Source organism: Protomyctophum parallelum (assembly GCF_964188405.1).
Source record: "Protomyctophum parallelum genome assembly, chromosome: 7".
Taxonomy (NCBI): Eukaryota; Metazoa; Chordata; class Actinopteri; order Myctophiformes; family Myctophidae; genus Protomyctophum; species Protomyctophum parallelum.
This window is the reverse complement of record NC_139705.1, coordinates 9,235,476-9,255,644: the sequence shown is the minus strand read 5'-3', so window position 1 is coordinate 9,255,644 and position 20,169 is coordinate 9,235,476. Positions and strand designations below refer to the sequence as shown.

General features: G+C 44.9%; 3 protein-coding genes across 3 annotated transcripts in view; 2 read left to right on the top strand and 1 right to left on the bottom strand.

The window, feature by feature from the left end:
* pink1 (PTEN induced kinase 1) overlaps nt 1–20,169 on the top strand; it is a 194,675-nt gene that overhangs the window by 128,224 nt on the left and 46,282 nt on the right. The gene's annotated exons all lie outside the window — the stretch shown is intronic.
* Nucleotides 1–20,169, bottom strand: part of tshz2 (teashirt zinc finger homeobox 2) — a 53,145-nt gene that overhangs the window by 15,487 nt on the left and 17,489 nt on the right. The window lies entirely within an intron of this gene.
* LOC310861522 (UDP-N-acetylglucosamine--dolichyl-phosphate N-acetylglucosaminephosphotransferase-like) lies at nt 17,753–18,943 on the top strand (the record flags this gene model as incomplete). The annotated part of the gene is made up of 1 exon (XM_083768993.1): nt 17,753–18,943. The coding sequence occupies one exon, from the start codon at nt 17,753–17,755 to the stop codon at nt 18,941–18,943; it is 1,191 nt and encodes a 396-aa protein (XP_083625119.1).

Sequence of the window (20,169 nt, the reverse complement as noted above, 5' to 3'; positions counted from 1 at the left end):
GAAACAACCAAATTCCAAATCAAAAGGCGAGTCCGTTTTCACCGTGCTATACTATACGCGCTGTCACGTCTCTGATAACAGCCCATGAAGCTGAATGAATCAAAGGGCGTTTGAGCTTAATGAACTTCCGGGAGTCTCAGTCGTTAGTGGACTATAGTCTCTGTGATCTTAAATGGTCTTAAAAGATGATCCATAATGTAATGAAGCTAGCTCTGCCGTTTGGCCTGACGCCCAAAGCGGGACATAATCAAAGTCACAGGGGAGGCCGCCGGACCCACTCTTCCCCTATTGTAGACTCTCTTTACACCATAAAACAAAAGCAACAACCAAAACAACACATTCTGAATCTGAATATTCCACATATTTGTATTCATAGGCCGTGCTAACTAACAGAACGTCAGCTGGTCGCACAAAACCAGTGAGAAAAGCTCTACGACCTACTGGGGTGTGTGGAAAGGCAGTGTGTAAAAAAAAAAAAAAGGTCCCACCCTCTCTCTCTCTTTCTCTTGCTCTCTTGCTCTCTCTCCCTCCCTCTCGGACACTTCTGCCTTAGACCACCGTGCTCGCTGTGCTACAGCACATGACAGGACGATGCGGCTTCAGTCCTTGGACCCATCGCATTGTTTTTCTTGGACCATGGTGAAAGCAAATAGCGGCTAAAGGGCCCCGGCGCTCGCAGTAAAAACCAAAAACCCGTGCAGTCATTCATCAAAGCCCAGACAACTCGCCTCTCCCCCCACCCACTACCAGCCCCCTTAAGGCACGGCCAGCAACCCCCCCCCCCCCTCCTCTGCCACACACCACCACCACCACTCCCCCCTCTGGGTTTTAACTAGGACTCCAAATAATTCCAGAAATGACAAATGATACTTATATCTCTGGCCTGTGCCGGATCAATAAGCATGCAGAACAACTATCCATCTTGAGAGGTATCGACAAGACGCGGCTCGACACTGTGCGGGGAGAAGCACTTGGTGGCTTTATTCAGAGAGTGGGATGGGAGGGAGTAGAAGGCCAGGGAGGAGGAGGAGGAGGAGGAGGAGAATCGGTATACACTTATAAATTACAAATATTGCACTTCGGAATGATTGTAAGCAATCAGAAACCCATTATGGAAACTGCAGTGTCTGGAGAGATTTTTGAAAAAAAAAAAAAAAAAAAAGACAAAAAGAAAAAAGCCCTAATGTACAGTACAATGTCAAGAAGGACGACGCGTCCTTTCCACGGAATAAAAGGACAAACAAACTGGCCGTTTGTGAGAAAATATGCATGACCCGGTGAACTGGGGACACTGGGTTATTTTGACAGGAGCACCTGCACATGTTTACATGGCAGTTGTGTGCTGGGTATGAGCTGATGGGTGGCGATAGGGCCCCTTGCTCTGGTCCCCCCCCCCCCCCCCCCCCCCCCCCCCCCGGACTGGATAGCAGCAGCTGACAGATAGCACTTCAGAGCAGCTTTAGCTGCGGCTCCCCTTGAGGGGCTGTGATTGATGACTTGCACTGCCACCTAGATCCATTTTCTCCTCCAATCTGACTCCTCACAGGTAGAGTGAATACCCCGACTAGCCCTGTTTCCCTCTCCCCCCTCTCCCCATCCCCCCCTCTCTCTCTCTCTCTCTCTCTCTCTCTCTCTCTCATCTCCTTTCAAGATTCAAGAGGGCTTATTTTAGCCAGAGAGTTTACAAATGGGAGTGAGTTTAGGAACATCTACTTTGAGCAGAGTGAAAAAGCTGGAATTTCAGACCGAATCATTAGAACTTAAATGGCCTTGCAGAGTCATTTTGACGTTGTGAACATTAGAGATCAGAAAGGAGGAGGAAATGCCTATGAGATGTGTTTGGAGGAACAATGCCATTAGCAGTGAAAATGTTAAGACCTGGGACCCCTGCAGGCCTGAACCTCTGAAGGCATTTAAGAACAGTTAGCTTAGCCATCTGGTAGACAATTACACAGGAACAAACACACCGCCTCAGCAAATAAGGCTTGGCTCATCAATCACAGGAATGGCCAGAAGTTGGCCCGCTATTCTCCCTGATTTAATAACCCAATGAACTGCAGTGTTATCCACCGCGACGAGGTTTCGAGTCAACTGGAGAGTGTCTCCACGAAACGATCGCTCATGCAAGTTCACATGAATCATTTGAATAATGTTTTCTCATAGACCTTTTATACCAGGTCCATTTCTACAGTCTATTTAAATTAACACTCCAGTTACTGCGTGCTGACATATAAAAATACACATAAAGAACGTTTCACGAATGCACAGCCAATTAAAAATGTGGTTATAATATCTATTAAGTTAATGGAATTGCAGGGTTACAAGTTAAGGAATTTCAGACATTCGCACTGTTGTTTTTTTTGTTGTTGTTTTTTTCCAGTATAGCGAGTCGTTCACTTCATTAACATTTTGCCCTGTGCTTTTAATTGCAATCATATTTCCCCATGGGACCAGGTGAGGGATTGTCTAGTAATTGCGGATGTTGATATGAAATGATGACACGGTGTCAAGCCTGCCGAATTTACAAAACATTAAAGAGATGAAGGCAGGATGATCAGCCAATGCTCCACATCCGAGTACCACTAACCCCAATGAGAGGGGTAAGTGTGTGTGTGTGTGTGTGTGTGTGTCTATATATGCACACACTGTAATGCATACAACAGGAGATGCAGAGAACGGCTTAGCCCAAATGACGCAAACCAGATTTTCACCTTCAAATAGTGGAAAAGATCTCTGATTAAATGGATCCAGTAGTAGCTCCCCTAAAACAAGCATAAAAAGGGCTGAGATCTAAGCCTGAATTTCACCTCAATGCAGGTCACTCTTTGTCCACTTGGCCAGGGTGTAGTCTCTAAGCCAGCGACGTATTCAATCTGTGTTTCTGGGTTGTGGCCTGCGTGGCCTAGCTGCTCAAAGAAAAGAAGTAGGCCATCGCTGCGGTCTCCGATTCTCCTCAGTACACGCGTCACCTAGCTGCCAGCTCATGTGGGCCCCGGCAGAGATATGTGAACAGGTCTGGCAAGAACCAAATGTTTTCATTTACCTTAGGGGCATCTACACTCTTCTTTATAGCAGGCAACATGTCAAGATACCGGCCCGGGACTACTGTATATGGTGCCTCTGGGAGAGGGTCACACTCTCAAAGCTGAGGTTCACAAAGCATCGAGGTGTATTCCTGTGTGACTAGAGGTTGTGTCTGTGACATAGCCAGGGATGTACTCTGCGGCATTATATTATATATGCCATTTAGTCACAAAAGTGAGGAATATTGCAGAAAAAAAGACATCAGAGGTGCCATTAATTTCAGATTTCAGATACAGATAAAAGGTATAAGATATTTTGCTGTTGTTTCCTAGCACCGTGAAACCTGAAAATGTACTTCATTACACCTTCATGCTCAGATATCATATGTGTTCACAACATTTGATTGGACTATACACTCTGGGCACACGCTGGGCAACGGGGGGGGGGGGGGGGGTACTTCATGAGCCAACCTCAACACATCTATTTCTAGCTGAGGACTTGCTGACAGCACATTTAACTTTGTGATCTTCACATGAGAGACGGCTAACAGTGGCTGACAGTTGAGATGCACGGAGACCGGTTTTTCCTATACGATACCCTATTGACATATACATCATTTGATGAGAATGAGCAGAGTGGACAGGTACCAAAAGATATTGGAGACATTTTTTGAATTCAAGACAACCTATGAAAGCCAGTAGTTGTCAATCGTATCACCCTACCAAAGGCATACTTCCTGTCTATTCTATTCTAGTCTACATAGTTACATATCACGATACATGGCGGACGATACGATACATGGACGATATTGGTTAATTCATGCCGATACATGAACGAGTCAATGATTTCAAATCGATACAGTAACTATTTAGCAAAGAAATTAAATCTTTGTGAAACATGGGGATAGTGCAGGTTTTTTAAGGGAAAAGGTTATGAATATGGATAGTAAATAAGTAAACAGGGTGATTCTCTGGCAAATACATGGACCTTATATTTGAACACATATGGACAAACCTGCACCATCCTTGACATGAACACACAGAATACACACATTTATCGATAGACCAAGTGTAGCGACATTGATTGGAAAAGCTCAGAGTAGAGTCGCTACTTCTTCGCTTGGAAAGGAGCCAGCTTAGGTGGTTCAGGCATCTGGTTAGGATGCCTCTCGGGCGTCTCCCTAAGGAGGTCTTCGAGGCACGTCCCACTGGGAGGAGACCCCCGGGGCAGACCAAGGTGCAGTTGGAGGAATCACATCGACTCACTGGCCTTGGAACGCCTCGGGATCCCCCCAGGAGGAAGTTACTAATGTTGGTCTGGAGAGGGAAGTCTATGGTGGAGCTGTTGCCCCCGCGACCCTCGTAAGGATAAGCGGTTAAAAAGATGGATGGATGGATGGATGGAAGACTATAGAGCCGACTTCACAGCAAATCTGAAAAGTAATGGACTCAGGAGGACAAAATCACCCCCCAATCACAAGTAAAATGCCATCATCCCCCTTTGGTTTTTATATGGAACTAGTAAATTGTATTTTTAAAGACATTTAATGATTGAGCCAGCCAGGGCAATTGGGGAGCAAAGTACCAGCACGAAGGAGTTACTCATATCCCTGTTGAAAAACTCCTCCGTTTAATGATCCACCACTAAGGAGAGCCCCTGCACTTCCACAGAAGAATCCAAAGCCCCTGCTTTTTCCCACAGCCTCTTTTCAGTCCAGTATGATAAATGACACCCGTCATTCTGCCGTTGCCAAACAGCACAGAGGGGAATTGTACTGATATATGATTCACAAGAACAGGAAATAAACTCTGCCTTTCTCTGTAGCTCTCTCTCTCCCTCTTGCCAAGTAGGACGGACCTGGACAGTGTCAGAGGGGGCTCTCTCATGGCGGACGGGCGGAGGAGGGAAGGCTGACGTACACACGGCACCGAAACCCCAAAAAGGGAATAGACAGCGGGATTCAAAAACCGAACACCCCCACCCCCACCTCCCCCCGCCCCCCATCTCTGCTCTTAAAAAAGTTTGGAGCTGCTGGTGACTGATGAAAGACATGGCGGCCGCTGCGTTGGAATAACAGCGTTTGTGTGTGCATGGGAACTGACTTTATAGGAGGACGAGAGATTGAAATGTGGGGGCAACCTAAAGTGTGCAATTATCAAAGGGGCGGGGCGGGGCGGGGGGGTATAGAAAGAGCAACCTTCCTCTGCCCCCAATTACTATACAGCAAGTAAGGCTAATTACTGGGCCCTGATTATCTGAGATTTCTGCATTTCTTGTATGTGAGTGAACGAGAGAGAGAAGAGAGAGAGAGAGAGAGAGAGAGAGAGAGAGAGAGAGAGAGAGAGAGAGACACAGACAGACAGACAGACAGACAGACAGACAGACAGACAGACAGACAGACAGACAGACAGACAGACAGACAGACAGACAGACAGACAGACAGAGGTGCAGGGGGTGTTAAAAAAAAATAAAGAGTTTGGCAGTTCAGATAATTGGGCTAAACATTGGGCTACAAACATGCGTGAGGAATAATCTATTCATGGATTTGTATATTTAATAGTTTATATAGTTTTAAATGAAATCATATTCCTTATACTGCAACGGAATTATGCTCTGTATTCAGATAACAAATTAGTTTTTTCCCCCCGCTCATGGACTGGGTAGTATAGCACTTATATGTTCCTGTGTCTGACTGTCTCAGGAGAATAGATAGATAGATAAAACAAGAGAGAGAGAGAGAGGTCCTATGGTGCTGCGGTGCTGCTGTGTGGCTGCCTGCCTTCAGGTCAGCCCCTCCAGGCCAGTACTCAGCGGTAAGGCCTCCCACTCGGGCCTCAGCGAGCTAGGGATGTGCCCAGGGCCGCGACCAGCAGCATTCAATCACCCAGACAGCGACATCCTTTCGCCATCACCATCAGAGGGGCCCCTATGGGGTGGGGGGGACGGGGACGGGGATATTTATGAGCGGAGCGTTCACACACACGCCCATGCGGCTGCGATTCCACTGATATACTGTCAGGCTGGACTGTGGGATGGAGCCATATAGTTCATCTCTCTCCTCCTCGTTTTCAGCCCCCCCCCCCAACCCCTTGTATAAAGGGCTCCTCTGAGCTTTTTTACAGGTTGGCAGACATTGAACACGGATATAGCCACATGTAAATCTAATGTGCTTAATGTCATATATAAATATATGTACCTGGAATGGTTATTGGCGCTGCACGATAGCCATTATCAACTATTTATTTTGATTGATGCAAGCAAAAACTGACTGAGACGAGTAGCAGCGAGATCCATTATACGCACATCACCGCGGCAGTTTGCTGCCATTCATTACGAAAGACACTCTCAGTCTAGCCCATGGCTGATGACTAGCATGTGTTTACCGTAAGAAGCTGCATTGTAATGCTCGCTTTACCTTTGATTTCAGAGCCAAATAATTACAGAGGAAACCGTGTTTAAAACCCTGTGGCAGATTAGGGAAGTTGAATTTGGAAATGGGGTTCAAATTGTCGTTTCTGAAGTAAAAGAGGCTACTTTGCACCACAAGGGGTTTCTCTTTTCCTGCAGGCAGGCCAGGGGATTAAAAGAAGCCATAAAAGGTCTCTGTAATGGCATCGGTAATGTCTTTGCCGCCATTAAAAATGGTGAGAAAAACATCTGCTTTGCATTTTTCACTCCCTCGCTCCTCATTTGTCTTTCAAACTATCTGAGAGGCTTGCCCTGGTTTCAATGCTCTCATACAGAATAAGGTTATCCTTTTTTTCTTTCACAAACTTCACTTCAACCTACCAACTGTTAGCTTGAAATGGGATTATATCCATGTACAGCATTTGCAGCACACAAAAATGTTGCTGCACGCTACCGTTTCCAATTTGCAAATGCCAAGCTAGTAGGTGAACTATACAGTAAGTAAACTGAGTCATAATATTGCATTTGTGGTGCATTCATGTGTACTCACTACTATATTTTCAACACAATTTAAATTCACAATCAAACTGTGTAATATGGCATGCAAGCTCAGTGCGGTTCGACTAAAGCCTGATTCATACATAGTTGCACATAGACCTAAAATAGCAGATGTACAAAGTACAAACCCACAGTAGATCAGCTGGTTTCAGTGCGTGATACCCACACACATGCTATGCATAAATCAGGCATAAATAATGCTCATACTATTTCTCCTTCTCTTTCACCGAAAGACACGTTAAACACGCATTCAACACCCAGGTCACATAATGGAAGCCAGTGTCGAGTAAACACCTTGATTGCTTTATGGCTATATAGCCCTTAACCATCAGGTGTGTACACTGTGTATGCTTCCCCGCTTGGCTTCTGGGAAGCCTGGGCCCTGCAGTAATCTTTTCCCTGCTAACCCTTTAATAAACCACAGCCCGCTTCATTAGCCTCCCCTCACGGAATGATTGATCGGTGCCAGTCACAAGAAACCCCATCCTCGCCTCTCTCTCTCTGCCTACCTCTCTCTCTCTCTCTCTCCTCCTCAAGCCCACTAAATAGGGGGCGCTTTTTCAGCCGAGCTACCACCCATCACACTATTAAAGGGGAGTATTCACCGTGAGCCAAAGAGGGAGTGGCATCAGCCCGTATAGGAAAGGCAATGCAACAGTGTTCCTTTTGTTCAAAGGCTAGGTCAAAATCAATTTATAGGATGCACTATACCATGCTTCCTTATCCCATTTTGGCCGGGAAACCCCTTTTGGTGTTCTAAGCTCTAAGTTCTAAGTTTATGCTTTAGCTGTTGAAAAATAGCAGATCTACAAGCTCGTATAGCGCGCCACCGAGTGGCGCGCTATACGAGCTTGTAGGTCTGCTATTTTTGAAAAGTCGTGAAAATGTGGCGCAAATCTTTGAATATATATTTCAGAGCGAACATTTTCACAAAAATGGGGTCCCTGGAACGACATATTTTAAGATGGGGGTCCGTGGGCCAATAGAGATAATTCTGGGGGTCCATAAAAAAGGTTGAGCACCGCTGACATAGAAACATGGGTTTTTCAGAAGAACTGTAGGATTTTGAAGCCTTTTTTTTTTTTTAATCGACCTCAGTCCGAAATGGATTATATTAGATTCTTATGAGTTCAAATTCTCTCCTGGCACATGGAGGGATCGGGAGGGAGGGGGGGAGATCCAATAACCCATTCTGACCGGGCACCCATTTTGGTGTTGGCATCATGTCGTGCTTTAGCTATTGAAAAATAGCAGATCTACAAGCTCATATCGCGCCACCGAGTGGCGCGATACGAGCTTGTAGGTCTGCTATTTTTGAAAAATCGAAGAACGACTGACATTTTTTTCATCTGATCTCAGGTCAGAATGGGTTAATAATGAAACTGTCAGCATGTAATAGACATTTTTTAAATCTGATCTCAGGTCAGAATGGGATAAGAGTTTCAACAAGGAGCTGTTCATTCTGCACTGACGGAAAGACATGCAAGGAAATGCATCATAATTGGTAATTCACACGTTATCATTAGACAAAGCCCTGTTGCTTAGCAAGTATTTCTAACAATTACATTGTCTTTATGCCACAAGTCCTTTTAACCCATTCTGACCTGAGATCAGATTCTAAAAATGTCTATTACATCCTGACAGTTACATTATTAACCATTCTGACCTGAGATCAGATTCTAAAAGTGTCTTCGATTTTTCAAAAATAGCAGACCTACAAGCTCGTATCGCGCCACTCGGTGGCGCGATATGAGCTTGTAGATCTGCTATTTTTCAATAGCTAAAGCATAACATGATGCTGACACCAAAATGGGTGCCCGTTCAGAATGGGTTAAAGTGTATATGATAGAAAAGGATAGGCATGCAACGAGTTACTCAACTTCGTGAACCTAGGTTCACAATACGATTTTTCTCAATTTGTTTTACCCATTTACGTTCGCTCTGAAAGAATATATATTCAAAGTTTTGTGCCGCATTTTCACGATTTTTCCAAAATAGCAGACCTACAAGCTCGTAGCGCGCCACTTGGTGGCGCGCTACGAGCTTGTAGATCTGCTATTTTTCAATAGCTAAAGTATAACATAATGCTTAGTTAAAACACCAAGGGGTTCCCGTCCAGAATGGGTTTAAACACAAAATAAGTGTCCAGATTTTTTTTTAAAATCAATTCTCTTATGTTTTGCGTCGCAATATATTTTTTAAATTAAATCTGATACTTATGTTCAACAATGCACATGAATATAATATGCGTTACCTACAGTATATGGAAACAACAACATTTCGGGGGTATACTCATTGTAAAATAACAAGAAACCGTCAAACCAATAATTTGGATGAAAATACAGACATACAATCACAATCGGGGGCTTGCTCTACATACAAAACCCATCGTTGTCAAGAGGAGTTATCATAAAGTGCCGGCTCTATAACACACTTCAAGAGAGGCAAGAAACTGTAACGCAATGTGTGACATAAGAACATATCATCCTATAATAAGAGCAGATAATACGGCATTGTTGTAATGGGGACATTTCATCTTCCTGTCCCGACACTGAAGCCGGACTCCAAATTTCCCCTTTAGCGGTACCTAGGATGTATGCTCTGTGTGATCCCTCACTTCACTCTCCCGTAGAGGAATAGAGAGATACAGAGGGGGGAGAGCTATACTAGATGGCGTTCAGCTGCAGTGATAAAGTCAGTAATATCGCTATCTCGCCCTCCACTCCCAAGAATTGCTATAAACCTATTTCGAAAATTGCACCCATATATTCGTGGGAGACAGTTAGCTCATCCCGGTGACGGCGCAAAACTTTTAGGCTGAATTATGCCACTGTCACTCGGAGGGGTTTATCAAAGAGGGTCAATAACTCACAGAACCCCCAAATCTGTGCGAGCTCAAAGCCAGTTGCCTTCACTGAGCGAGAGCCAGCCAGCCCAGCCATCCAGCTGCCAGGGAACAGCCTGCTGCTATGGGGCTCGGGGCACAAGATGGTGCCCGGTCGTGCTGCTACAGTAGCGTGGCTATAACACTGGACACTGTACTGTTAGAGGGGCTAGCTCAAGCCACCATAATAAATAAGTGGAAGCTGCCGCTAATATTTTACATGTTAAAAGCTGCAGAACCCATTTAGTGGAAGCTGCCACTAATATTTTACACGTTAAAAGATGCAGAACCTATTTAGACCTGAATACGATTCTCAAAATGTCTTTATAAATCATGACAGTTTTCTGAAAAACCTATGTTTCTATGTCAGTGGTTCTCAAAATATTTCATGTCAAGGAGCCTCAGAATTTTCTGTATTTGGCCGCCGACCCCCATCTGAAAATATGTTGTTCCAGGGACCCCCCCCCCCCCCCCCCCCAGAAGCAAAGATTTGAGTTAAAAACATTATATATATTTTCAATGATTTGTTCCACATTTTTCTCGATTTTTCAAAAATAGCAGACCTACAAGCTCGTAGCGCGCCACTCGGTGGCGCGCTATGAGCTTGTAGATCTGCTATTTTTCAATAGCTAAAGTATAACATCATGCTTAAAACACCAACAGGGGTTCCCGCCCCAAAATGGATTAATAAACTGACCCAAATACACAAAGATAGATATATGGACAATGGAAGATTTAGTTTCCTCCACTAATGCTAATCCGATGTTTAAATGTAGACAGACTTCCATTATATTTAAAATGGCATGTTTGCATGTTTCTCATGGACATTTTCTACTGAAAATATAGCTCTCTAAAGGAACATTAGCTTTACAAGTGTCATCATTTTTCACGTTTTCGGAGCCCATAAACAACTTTGCACAGCCTCCTGTCTAGAATTGGCTGGAGACGTGTGTCATATGGCAAAGAACGTGGAGAATTTCTACATGTTTTTCAACTCTAATGGGCTTCCCAGGGAACATTTTGCCGATGATGGCCACTCTGATACCTCAGCTGGAGCCATATAGTAATGAGTGCAAATCATTACACTTCATTGTTAAAACAGCCACGGCCCTTAATAGTTATCCTAAAATCATTACGATTATAGACCAAATTATTGCCTCAAATCCAGTAGGGTGAAGTATAGTTTACAGTGCATATTGTTCCTATGCTACAGTGTATCGCAAATCCAATGGTGATAATAAAGCCAGTCTTTGTTGAGAATTTTCTCAGCTGTGTCAACTAAACTATGCTTACATTTGACTCACCCCCTTTATGTTTATTAGTATATATTCTACTATGCTACCAACAGCCTGATAATGAGGTCCAACATCCCCACAGAATTAGTTTTTATGAATTATGCATATGTACTATAATGAATAGTACTGTAAATATCAGACATTCCTACTGTATATCAAGGTAGCTCTCTCTCACACACACACACACACACACACACACACACACACACACACACACACACACACACACACACACACACACACACACACACACACACACACACACACACGCACACACGCACACACACACACACACACACACACACACACACACACGGTCAGATATTATCAAGCTAAATTGTAAAAATTGTTTAGCTGAAGCACTGGGTATGGTATATGGGATAATTGCAGGAAATTGTACAATATAAACAAAAACTAAATGAGATAACAAAGAATATTGCGTGAGATATATATGATTTTTGCCCGAAGTACCCTGAAATTGTGGGGATATACATACAGTGCAGTGTTTGTAGTTGTACTACAGTAGGTATTATGTTGTTATCGTAATATGAGACGCCTGCTTAAAGGCTGCATTACAGTAAAGTGATGACATTTCAGAAGCCGTTTTATTATTTGCCTTTTACCCCCTTCGTTATTATATAGGCATTACCAATCTATATATTTTTTAAAGTCTCAATGTGTAAATATTTTAGTGTTCGCACCAATATTGTCACTGAGGTATTTGGTCAAACATATTGAGATATTAGATTTTGTGCATAATACTGTACTTTGCTCTATTCAGAGCCAACATGCGTACGTGTTATTAGTGTAGCATTACAGCTGCATTACAGGAGTAAAATAGGTAGCCTATATTAACTGTCCAAAACAACAGTTTATGTTGCAGATTGCAGGCTTGACAGACAGTTGCAATTGGCTAATTGTACATGAAGCCAAGCATTTTGTCTCCTAAACACAGTGATAGAGCTTGAATTCTAAGCCATTTAAATCTGTGGTCCAAAGAAAACTATCAAGTGTCATGCTATTTCGCTTGAGAAGGCAAAGACTATAACAACTACATACATATACATGTGGAAAACAATTTTATCGTCATCAGGAGTGCTCCGTCTTTCGAAAACGTGAGTTACGGATTACTCACGTGTATAGCACTCAAGGCCGAGTAACCGCTAGATCTTATTTTACCACATTGAACGGCCATGCTTATTGCACATCTGAGCTCCTCAACCAAAAAACGCTGCGTTGCTGATGACGCTCCAGACAATCACCCCGAGGGTGGAATAAGCATGAACCTCAATACTGCATTGTCTGTCGTTGAATAATGCTCCACACGGGGCACGTGCAAACCGCACACACACACGCAGTCAGCTCAACACGTGTGTGTGTGCGTAGGTAATCCTAACAGAGCTGGCAAGCCCACCTGAGGTTTAGCTAAGTAGGTGGCAGGTGCACATCCAGTATATATATATATATATATGGCGTCATCAGAGTGTGTACTATGTAGATGATCGGGGTTATTATTACGGTATGCGTATACTGTTATTTTCATTAACATTCATTTCCCGTCCTTGGGTAAGAGAGTGAAAACAAACCCACCAGGATTAATCACAGTCATTTCAAACCAGTGCAGTTACATCTCCGTATCACCAAACCCTCGTGACCTCAGAATGAAGGGGGGGGGAAAAAAATCTGTTCATGATAGGAAGCAGATCTCTGAGGTGTACACTGTATACAGCATTGAGGACCTACTGTATGGTGGTTTAACATAGCCTATACAGCACCGCACTGACTGTGTTTTACTGTATTATTACATCAGTACTATACTAGTAATCCCGGGGCCTCCCTTTTTTATGACATGCCATGATACTGTAATGTTGGAGCCGCGGCCGGCCTTGTCCGAATGGGGGCCGAATTTGCCGGTCTTTGCAGATTTTGCTGTTGCATTGAAACGCAGGCAACCTTGGCAGGAAATAAGAGACGGGGGGGGGGGGGGGGGGGAAGCCAGCCTTTCATCATTTTCCCCAAATCAGAGGAGGAAATGAATATGGATGCCCTCGGGCGAGAGGGGAAGGAAATTCAGGGGCTGATGAGGTCCCTAAAGGATGCGTCTGGACAGTACCGGAACTTTTCAGTTGGGTCGATGCCAGGGTGGGAGGGCTGCCACGGAGCACGTATAGGAAACACATGCAGACACTGAACGTATGGTACGTAACACACTACCGTACACACACACACACACACACACACACACACACAAACACATGCGCATGTGTGCGCATGCACATGCAAACACAGATGCGCAGACAAGAGCTAGACGTACTATAACTGCAAAAAAATAAAAAAACATAAATTGTTGCATATAATACTGAAACAAGAAGGGGTCTAGCTACACTCCAGCAGCCAACAGGCTTCTTTTGTTTAAAGTGGGAAATTTGGTATATCGTTTTTTTTTTGGCCTAAAATATTGTCTATATAAACATCCATGAATCCACTTGCTGACCGGGTGTCGGTATTGAGCATTTTGTTTTATAGGGGGATATATGTGACCATACCATTAACAACCTACAGCATATAAGGCAAGATCTTCAAAATGTCATCATGCTGTATAGCATGTACTGTAGCATGTGACATGTCAAACTAGGGGTTTTTCATGATTCTGAACCTATTCCAAGCATTATATTGTTAATGGTATGGTCACATATAAACCCCTATTAAAAAAAATCACACCCGTGTGATGTGAGGGGCGCTCTTACCATCGTATACATCAGGGTTCCCCAATTAATTTTCCTCAAGGGCCATATTTTGACTAGCGTACCAGGCTGGGGGCCGAGTCTGCACGCGCGAGGTCGAGGTCTTGCCCTGAAAATTCATTTTCAGGGCAAGACCCCATTTGAAAAGGATGCCCAGTTTGACATGCATAGGCTACTGACCCCCATTTAATGCCATTTATATCTGGGACCCTTAAAAAAAAAAATATATAATAATAATAATAATAATTGGAAATTCTTTCTTGGGCCACAAGGGGGCGCTCTGTGGGCCGCAAATGGCCCGCGGGCCGCCTATTGGGGAACCCTGGTATACATCATGATGAAAATCCTCCATTAATTGCCAATGGGGAATTCAATGTTTGTGTAAGACGAAAATCTACACTAATAGCTGAATATAGGAGGGGTTGCGCCCCTCGGAAATGCTCCTCAATTGTGGGGTCCCCCAGGGCTCCATTCTCGGCCCTCTACTGTTTGTATTGTATATGCAGCCATTAGGGACAATCATTAAAAACATAATATCACTTTCCATTGCCACGCCGATGATTTACAGCTTTATTTACCCTTAAACACAAAAGCCAGTGATTCAACTAAGCCGTTGTTGGACTGTCTTTCGGATATTAAGGCTTGGATGGCCTCTGATTCTTTAACACTAACCGAGGGAAAGACTGAGGTGCTCGTCTTTGATCATGCCCCAAGCTATCCCACCGCTGACCTTGGCCCACTCAGCGCCCCCTTTGTTAACCCATTCTGACCTGAGATCAGATTCATACGAGGTTTCCACTGGACACACACTGGTCTGATTAACCCATTCTGACCTGAGATCAGATTAAAAAAATGTCAGTCGTTCTTCGATTTTTCAAAAATAGCAGACCTACAAGCCACCGAGTGGCGCGATATGAGCTTGTAGATCTGATATTTTTCAATAGCTAAAGCATAACATGATGCCAACACCAAAATGGGTGCCCGGTCAGAATGGGTTAAATTTGATAAGCAGATTAGTGCCGTTGTCAAAGCTAGCTTTTCTCAACTAAGGCTGCTGGCCAAGATCAAGGCCTCCATCTGACTTCAGAGAGAGTTGTCCATGTCTTCATTTCCTCGCGGCATGACTATTGTAATGCTCTCTGTACCTTGGAATCAATCAATCTGCCATCAGGCGCCTACACAACTCGTCCAAAATGCTGCTATACCCGCCTCCTTACTGGAAAGAAATAGCGCGATCATATTACACCTGTCCTTGCTTCCCTACATTGGCTCCCAGTTCGCTTTAGAATTGATTCAAAATATATTATTGTTTGTTTTGCAAAGCCCAAAATGGGCTTTCCCCCCCCTTACCTCTGCGAGCTCATTGAGCCATATACGTCCCAGCCAGACCCTTGAGGTCAGCTGACCAACTGCTTTTGATTGTGCCCGGGAACCTCATGTGACACTAGAGGTGACCGAGCCTTCTCCGTGGCCGGTCCCACACTGTGGAATGCCCTGGCCCTTCCCATTCGCTCTGCCCAGTCCCTGGGTGTTTTTAAATCTCTCCTAAAGACCCACTTTTTCTCACTGGCTTTTAATGTTGTCGGATTACGCATATACCCTTCTTATACCATATATGTATATACTTCTGCTTTCACTTTTTTACTTTGTTTTTCACTTATTGTTTTTGCTTTTCTTGCAGGCTGTTCCCTGGCTATGCTCTCGCTCAGTGAGGCACTGGCTTGTTTTTTCTTTACATGCTCTTGTTCAGCACTTTGGTTTGTCTTCAGTCAATGTAAATGTGCTATATAAATAAACTTTGATTTGATCTGATTTGATGAATGTATGTATGTAAATAGACAATATTTTAGGCCAATAAAAAAAAAACTATATACCAAATTTCCCACTCCACACCCCCGGCTGCCGGACTAGTCTAATAAAAGAGTGGTTCCCATGTGTATCTCGGACTTCATGTCGCCAGCCTGTCACAGTTTTTAGTCCGAGCCAAGCCATTACAAAGTGCAGGTAGTGGTACTACTACTCCTACTTGGTGTAATGGCAGCGTGCAAAAGACATTTGGCACAGATAGACAGACCCTCGTACTCTTACCGCCATGCCGTAAAAATGTTCCGGCCTTACCAGATGTTCTGACAGGGACGCACATTGCTGTCAGAACACACATTATCTCCTTACTCAAGTAAGGGGGATTTCGTGATGAAGGCCTTACTTATACACCTCTTTTTGTGTTGTATATGTTGCGATCACGAATGACTGAACCCAAAAATGCAGAGCCACAAACAAGAAGTCCAAGGCAGAACAGGGTAAACAAACTCAGGAAACTCAGGAGAGCAAAAATGCTAAACTATCAAAAGTACAAAAACTAAACTACACAGTCCAAAAAGGCAAAACTCAGGTACAAGGCAGTAAAGCATAAAGTCCAAAAATGCAAACCTTACAAGGAGACACAGAACCAGGAACCTTGGGGTACAGCTCAGGGACAAAGACAAACCTTCTGACAGTGAGTGTTTGTAATGAGTCCAGTATTTAAGGAAGCAGGTAAATGTCAAAGGGTTCACAGGTGTGTAATGGGAAGCACTGATGAGAGTTGGAGACAGGTGTGCAGTGTGATGGAAATGGAATGAGGGAGTGGCCAGGGAGGAGACATGGTCTGTGTGAGAGTCGAAGGAAAAATGTCAGTTGGGGAGGGGTTCAAAATAGGCATGAGAAAATTATATTCAAATATAAAAGTATAACATTGCATAGGTTCAAGTTTCAAGATGTGGGTCTAAAAACGGCACAGCTGACTTCACGTGGCCGCCATTCACATCCATTATAAAAATCACACTTGTGTGGTATTTATATTGTACCACATGACGTCACATGACAATTACGGTACTTTACTCTAAACAAACATTAAACGTCCATAGACGTTGGCTCTTTTTTAAAATTAAAGTGCTCTAAACAAACATTAAAAGTCCATAGACGAAAAGTCAGACGTTGGAGGGGACTGCGCCCCTCAAAAAATAAAGTTACATTATTCATGTGAAGCCACGCCGTCAACATATTCAGGGATTTACTTATAGCCTACTGCCGGTTTGGACAAGAAATCTGGTGCTGATTGGTCCAGTGGTTTCCCAGTTTATTCCTGGACCGTGTGTGTCCACTGTCCAGGAATGAACTTGCGTGCGCACGCGCGCACACACACACACACACACACACACACACACACACACACACACACACACACACACACACACACACACACACACACAGACTCAGACCCTACAACAACAAATAAACCAACCTGGATGAAAGTTCCAAACGGCATCCCTGTTTGTTGAGGGGCACTATCCGCTCCAATGTCTGCCTTTCGGAATTACGTCACATGGCAGCCAAGCCTATGGACTTTTTTAATAGTTTGTTTAAAGCACTTTAGACAAACATAGAGCAGTAGTTTGTTTAGAGCACTTCAAACAAACATTACCGCAGGCACCCCTCACTTCACACAAGTGTGATGTTTGGAGGCCGGTTTGAAGCCGCGTGGAACTCTATATTTGGGCGAGACTGATGTCGTCATATATGACGACGTGAGATTCGGAAGAAGCTGAGCTTAAAAGGTGCCAACAAAGAGCACAAGGCGAACCGCCAAGAGAGAACCAAGATATCTCCCCTCAGGGGTCACTAAACTCATCAATCCTATACACAGTACGTTAAACAAATTGGTAGGAATGTGAGTTATATGTCGGATCAATACCTCAATCAATAACATCAATCAATCAATAACCAAAACATGGATCACATCTGAGGACGGCGTCATAGAGAAGACGATGGCCGACAGCACGCTCCTGATCAACGGCTTGATGTCGGCTCTCGGAGGCGTGGCCACCATGAAGCTCATCCCGGCCTTCAAGGACCGCTTCGTCTCGGTGGGACTGTACGGCACGGACCTGAACAAGACGGAGAAAAACAAAAAAGTCCCGGAGTCCCAGGGCGTCATCAGCGGCACGGTGTTCCTCGTCGTCCTCTTCTGTTTCATCCCGGTGCCGTTCCTGAGCGAGGGCAAAGCGGCCGGAGAGACGTGCACGGGCTTCCCCCACCACGAGTTCGTCCGGGTGATCGTCGCGCTGCTGGCCATCTGCTGCATGATCTTCCTGGGCTTCGTGGACGACGTGTTCGACCTGCGCTGGCGATACAAGCTCCTGCTTCCGTCCGTGGCGTCCCTGCCGCTGCTCATGGTCTACTTCATCAACTTCGGCAACACCGTCGTGGCGGTACCCAAGCCGGCCAGGGCCCTGTTGGGCTCGCAGACTCTGGACCTGGGCGTCCTTTACTACGTGTACATGGGCCTGCTGGCGGTGTTCTGCACCAACGCCATCAACATACTGGCGGGCATCAACGGCATCGAGTCGGGACAGGCTCTGGTCATCTCCGCCTCCGTCATCGTCTTCAACCTGCTGGAGCTCGGCGGGGACCATAGGGATCGCCATGTCTTCTCCCTGTATTTCATGATACCTTTCTTCTGTACCACGCTGGCGCTGTTCTATCACAACTGGTACCCCGCCTCCGTGTTCGTGGGAGACACCTTCTGCTACTTTGCCGGGATGACCTTCGCCGTGGTGGGCATCCTGGGGACCTTCAGCAAGACCATACTGCTCTTCTTCATTCCTCAGATTGTCAACTTTGTGTACTCGCTGCCTCAGCTCTTCCATGTAGTTCCCTGTCCCAGACACCGCCTCCCCAGACTGAACGCGCACACCGGCAAACTGGAAATGAGCTACTCTGCGTTCAAATGGAAGGACCTCCCCAAATTGGGACAGCTCATTCTGAAGGTGGCGGATCTGCTGCGCCTGCTGGAGGTCCGAAGGGTCAGAGAGGGGGAAGATGATGAGTTTGAATGCAACAACATGACGTTAATTAACCTGGTACTGAAGACGCTGGGTCCCACCCACGAGAGAGATCTGACCGTGATCATGCTGCTCATTCAAGTAATGGGAAGTGCTGTTGGTTTTGGAATTCGCTATCTTCTGGTCCGCTTCTTTTACGATGTGTAGACTTAGCCTGACGCACGCCGTGAATGTCAAGAAAAATAAAGAGTTATCAGTGCACCCTGGAGGACAAGACTCTGGCCAGAAGGCGGCTCTCAGAAGAGTACATGGTTTTAGATGATTGAAGCTATAGATGGGAAACTATTATTTTGTATGGACGACCGTCCACAACCAATCTTTCTCATAGGGTTCTTTCCTGTTTTAACCCATTCTGGGTGGGAACCCCTTTTGGTGTTAGCATTATGCTATGCTTTAGCTATTGAATAATAGCAGATCTACAAGCTCATAGGTCTGCTATTTTTGAAAAATCGTGAAAATGTGCCTCAAATCTTTGAATATAGTCTTTCAGAGTGAATGTTTTTAACTCAAATCTTTGCTTCCGGGGGGGTCCCTGGAGCACCATATTTTCAGATGGGGGTCGGCGGCCAATTACATATATTTTTTGGGAAATATTTATTGAGCACCACTGATACAGAAACATGAGGTTTTTCAGAAAACTGTCAGGATGTAGAAGACATTTTGTAGAATCGTTCCCAGGTCTAAATGGGTTAAACAAGCTACTTTAATTCCGGTAGTGAAAAAGAGCAACGGTAGGTAACTGGTCTAAATTACACCGAACGTCCCGTATAACTCTCACTGAGCAAATGTTTTGAGAAAAGATGTCAGAGATGATCAACAGCAGGCTAGCCATCCGCCCTTAGACTCCCCCACCTTTTCTCTTACTGGCAAAAACAGATCCATAAACTCTGCCATAGCCACCCTTCTCTATACACTACCTGTACACCCACACAACCGCATGGCCATGCATACACAGCTCCAACCTGGTCAAGTTCTCTGACACGACAGTGATCGATAGGACTGATCACTGACTATGATGAGCCTACGGGAGAGAGAGGTGGAAAACCTGACACGATGGTGCCCGGAAGACAATGTCCACATGACCATTTCAATCCAGAGGTTGCCGGTGGGGATTAAGTCCCGGTCGTCTCAGGCCACCTGCCTCCAGGAGGAACAGTCCCACATGGGTGAGGTGCTATGAAAGAGTGGGATAAGGTCCCCGTTACTGCTGACCCTATACTAGGGTTGTCTGTGGACAACCTAAGTTACGGACAACCACGTGGCTAGCTCTGAATGCACGTGGTTACGGATGCAACAGTTGGTAATCGAACTAATCGATTATAAAAATCAGACCCGTCTGAAGTGAGTGGTGCGGTGCTGTACTACATACATAC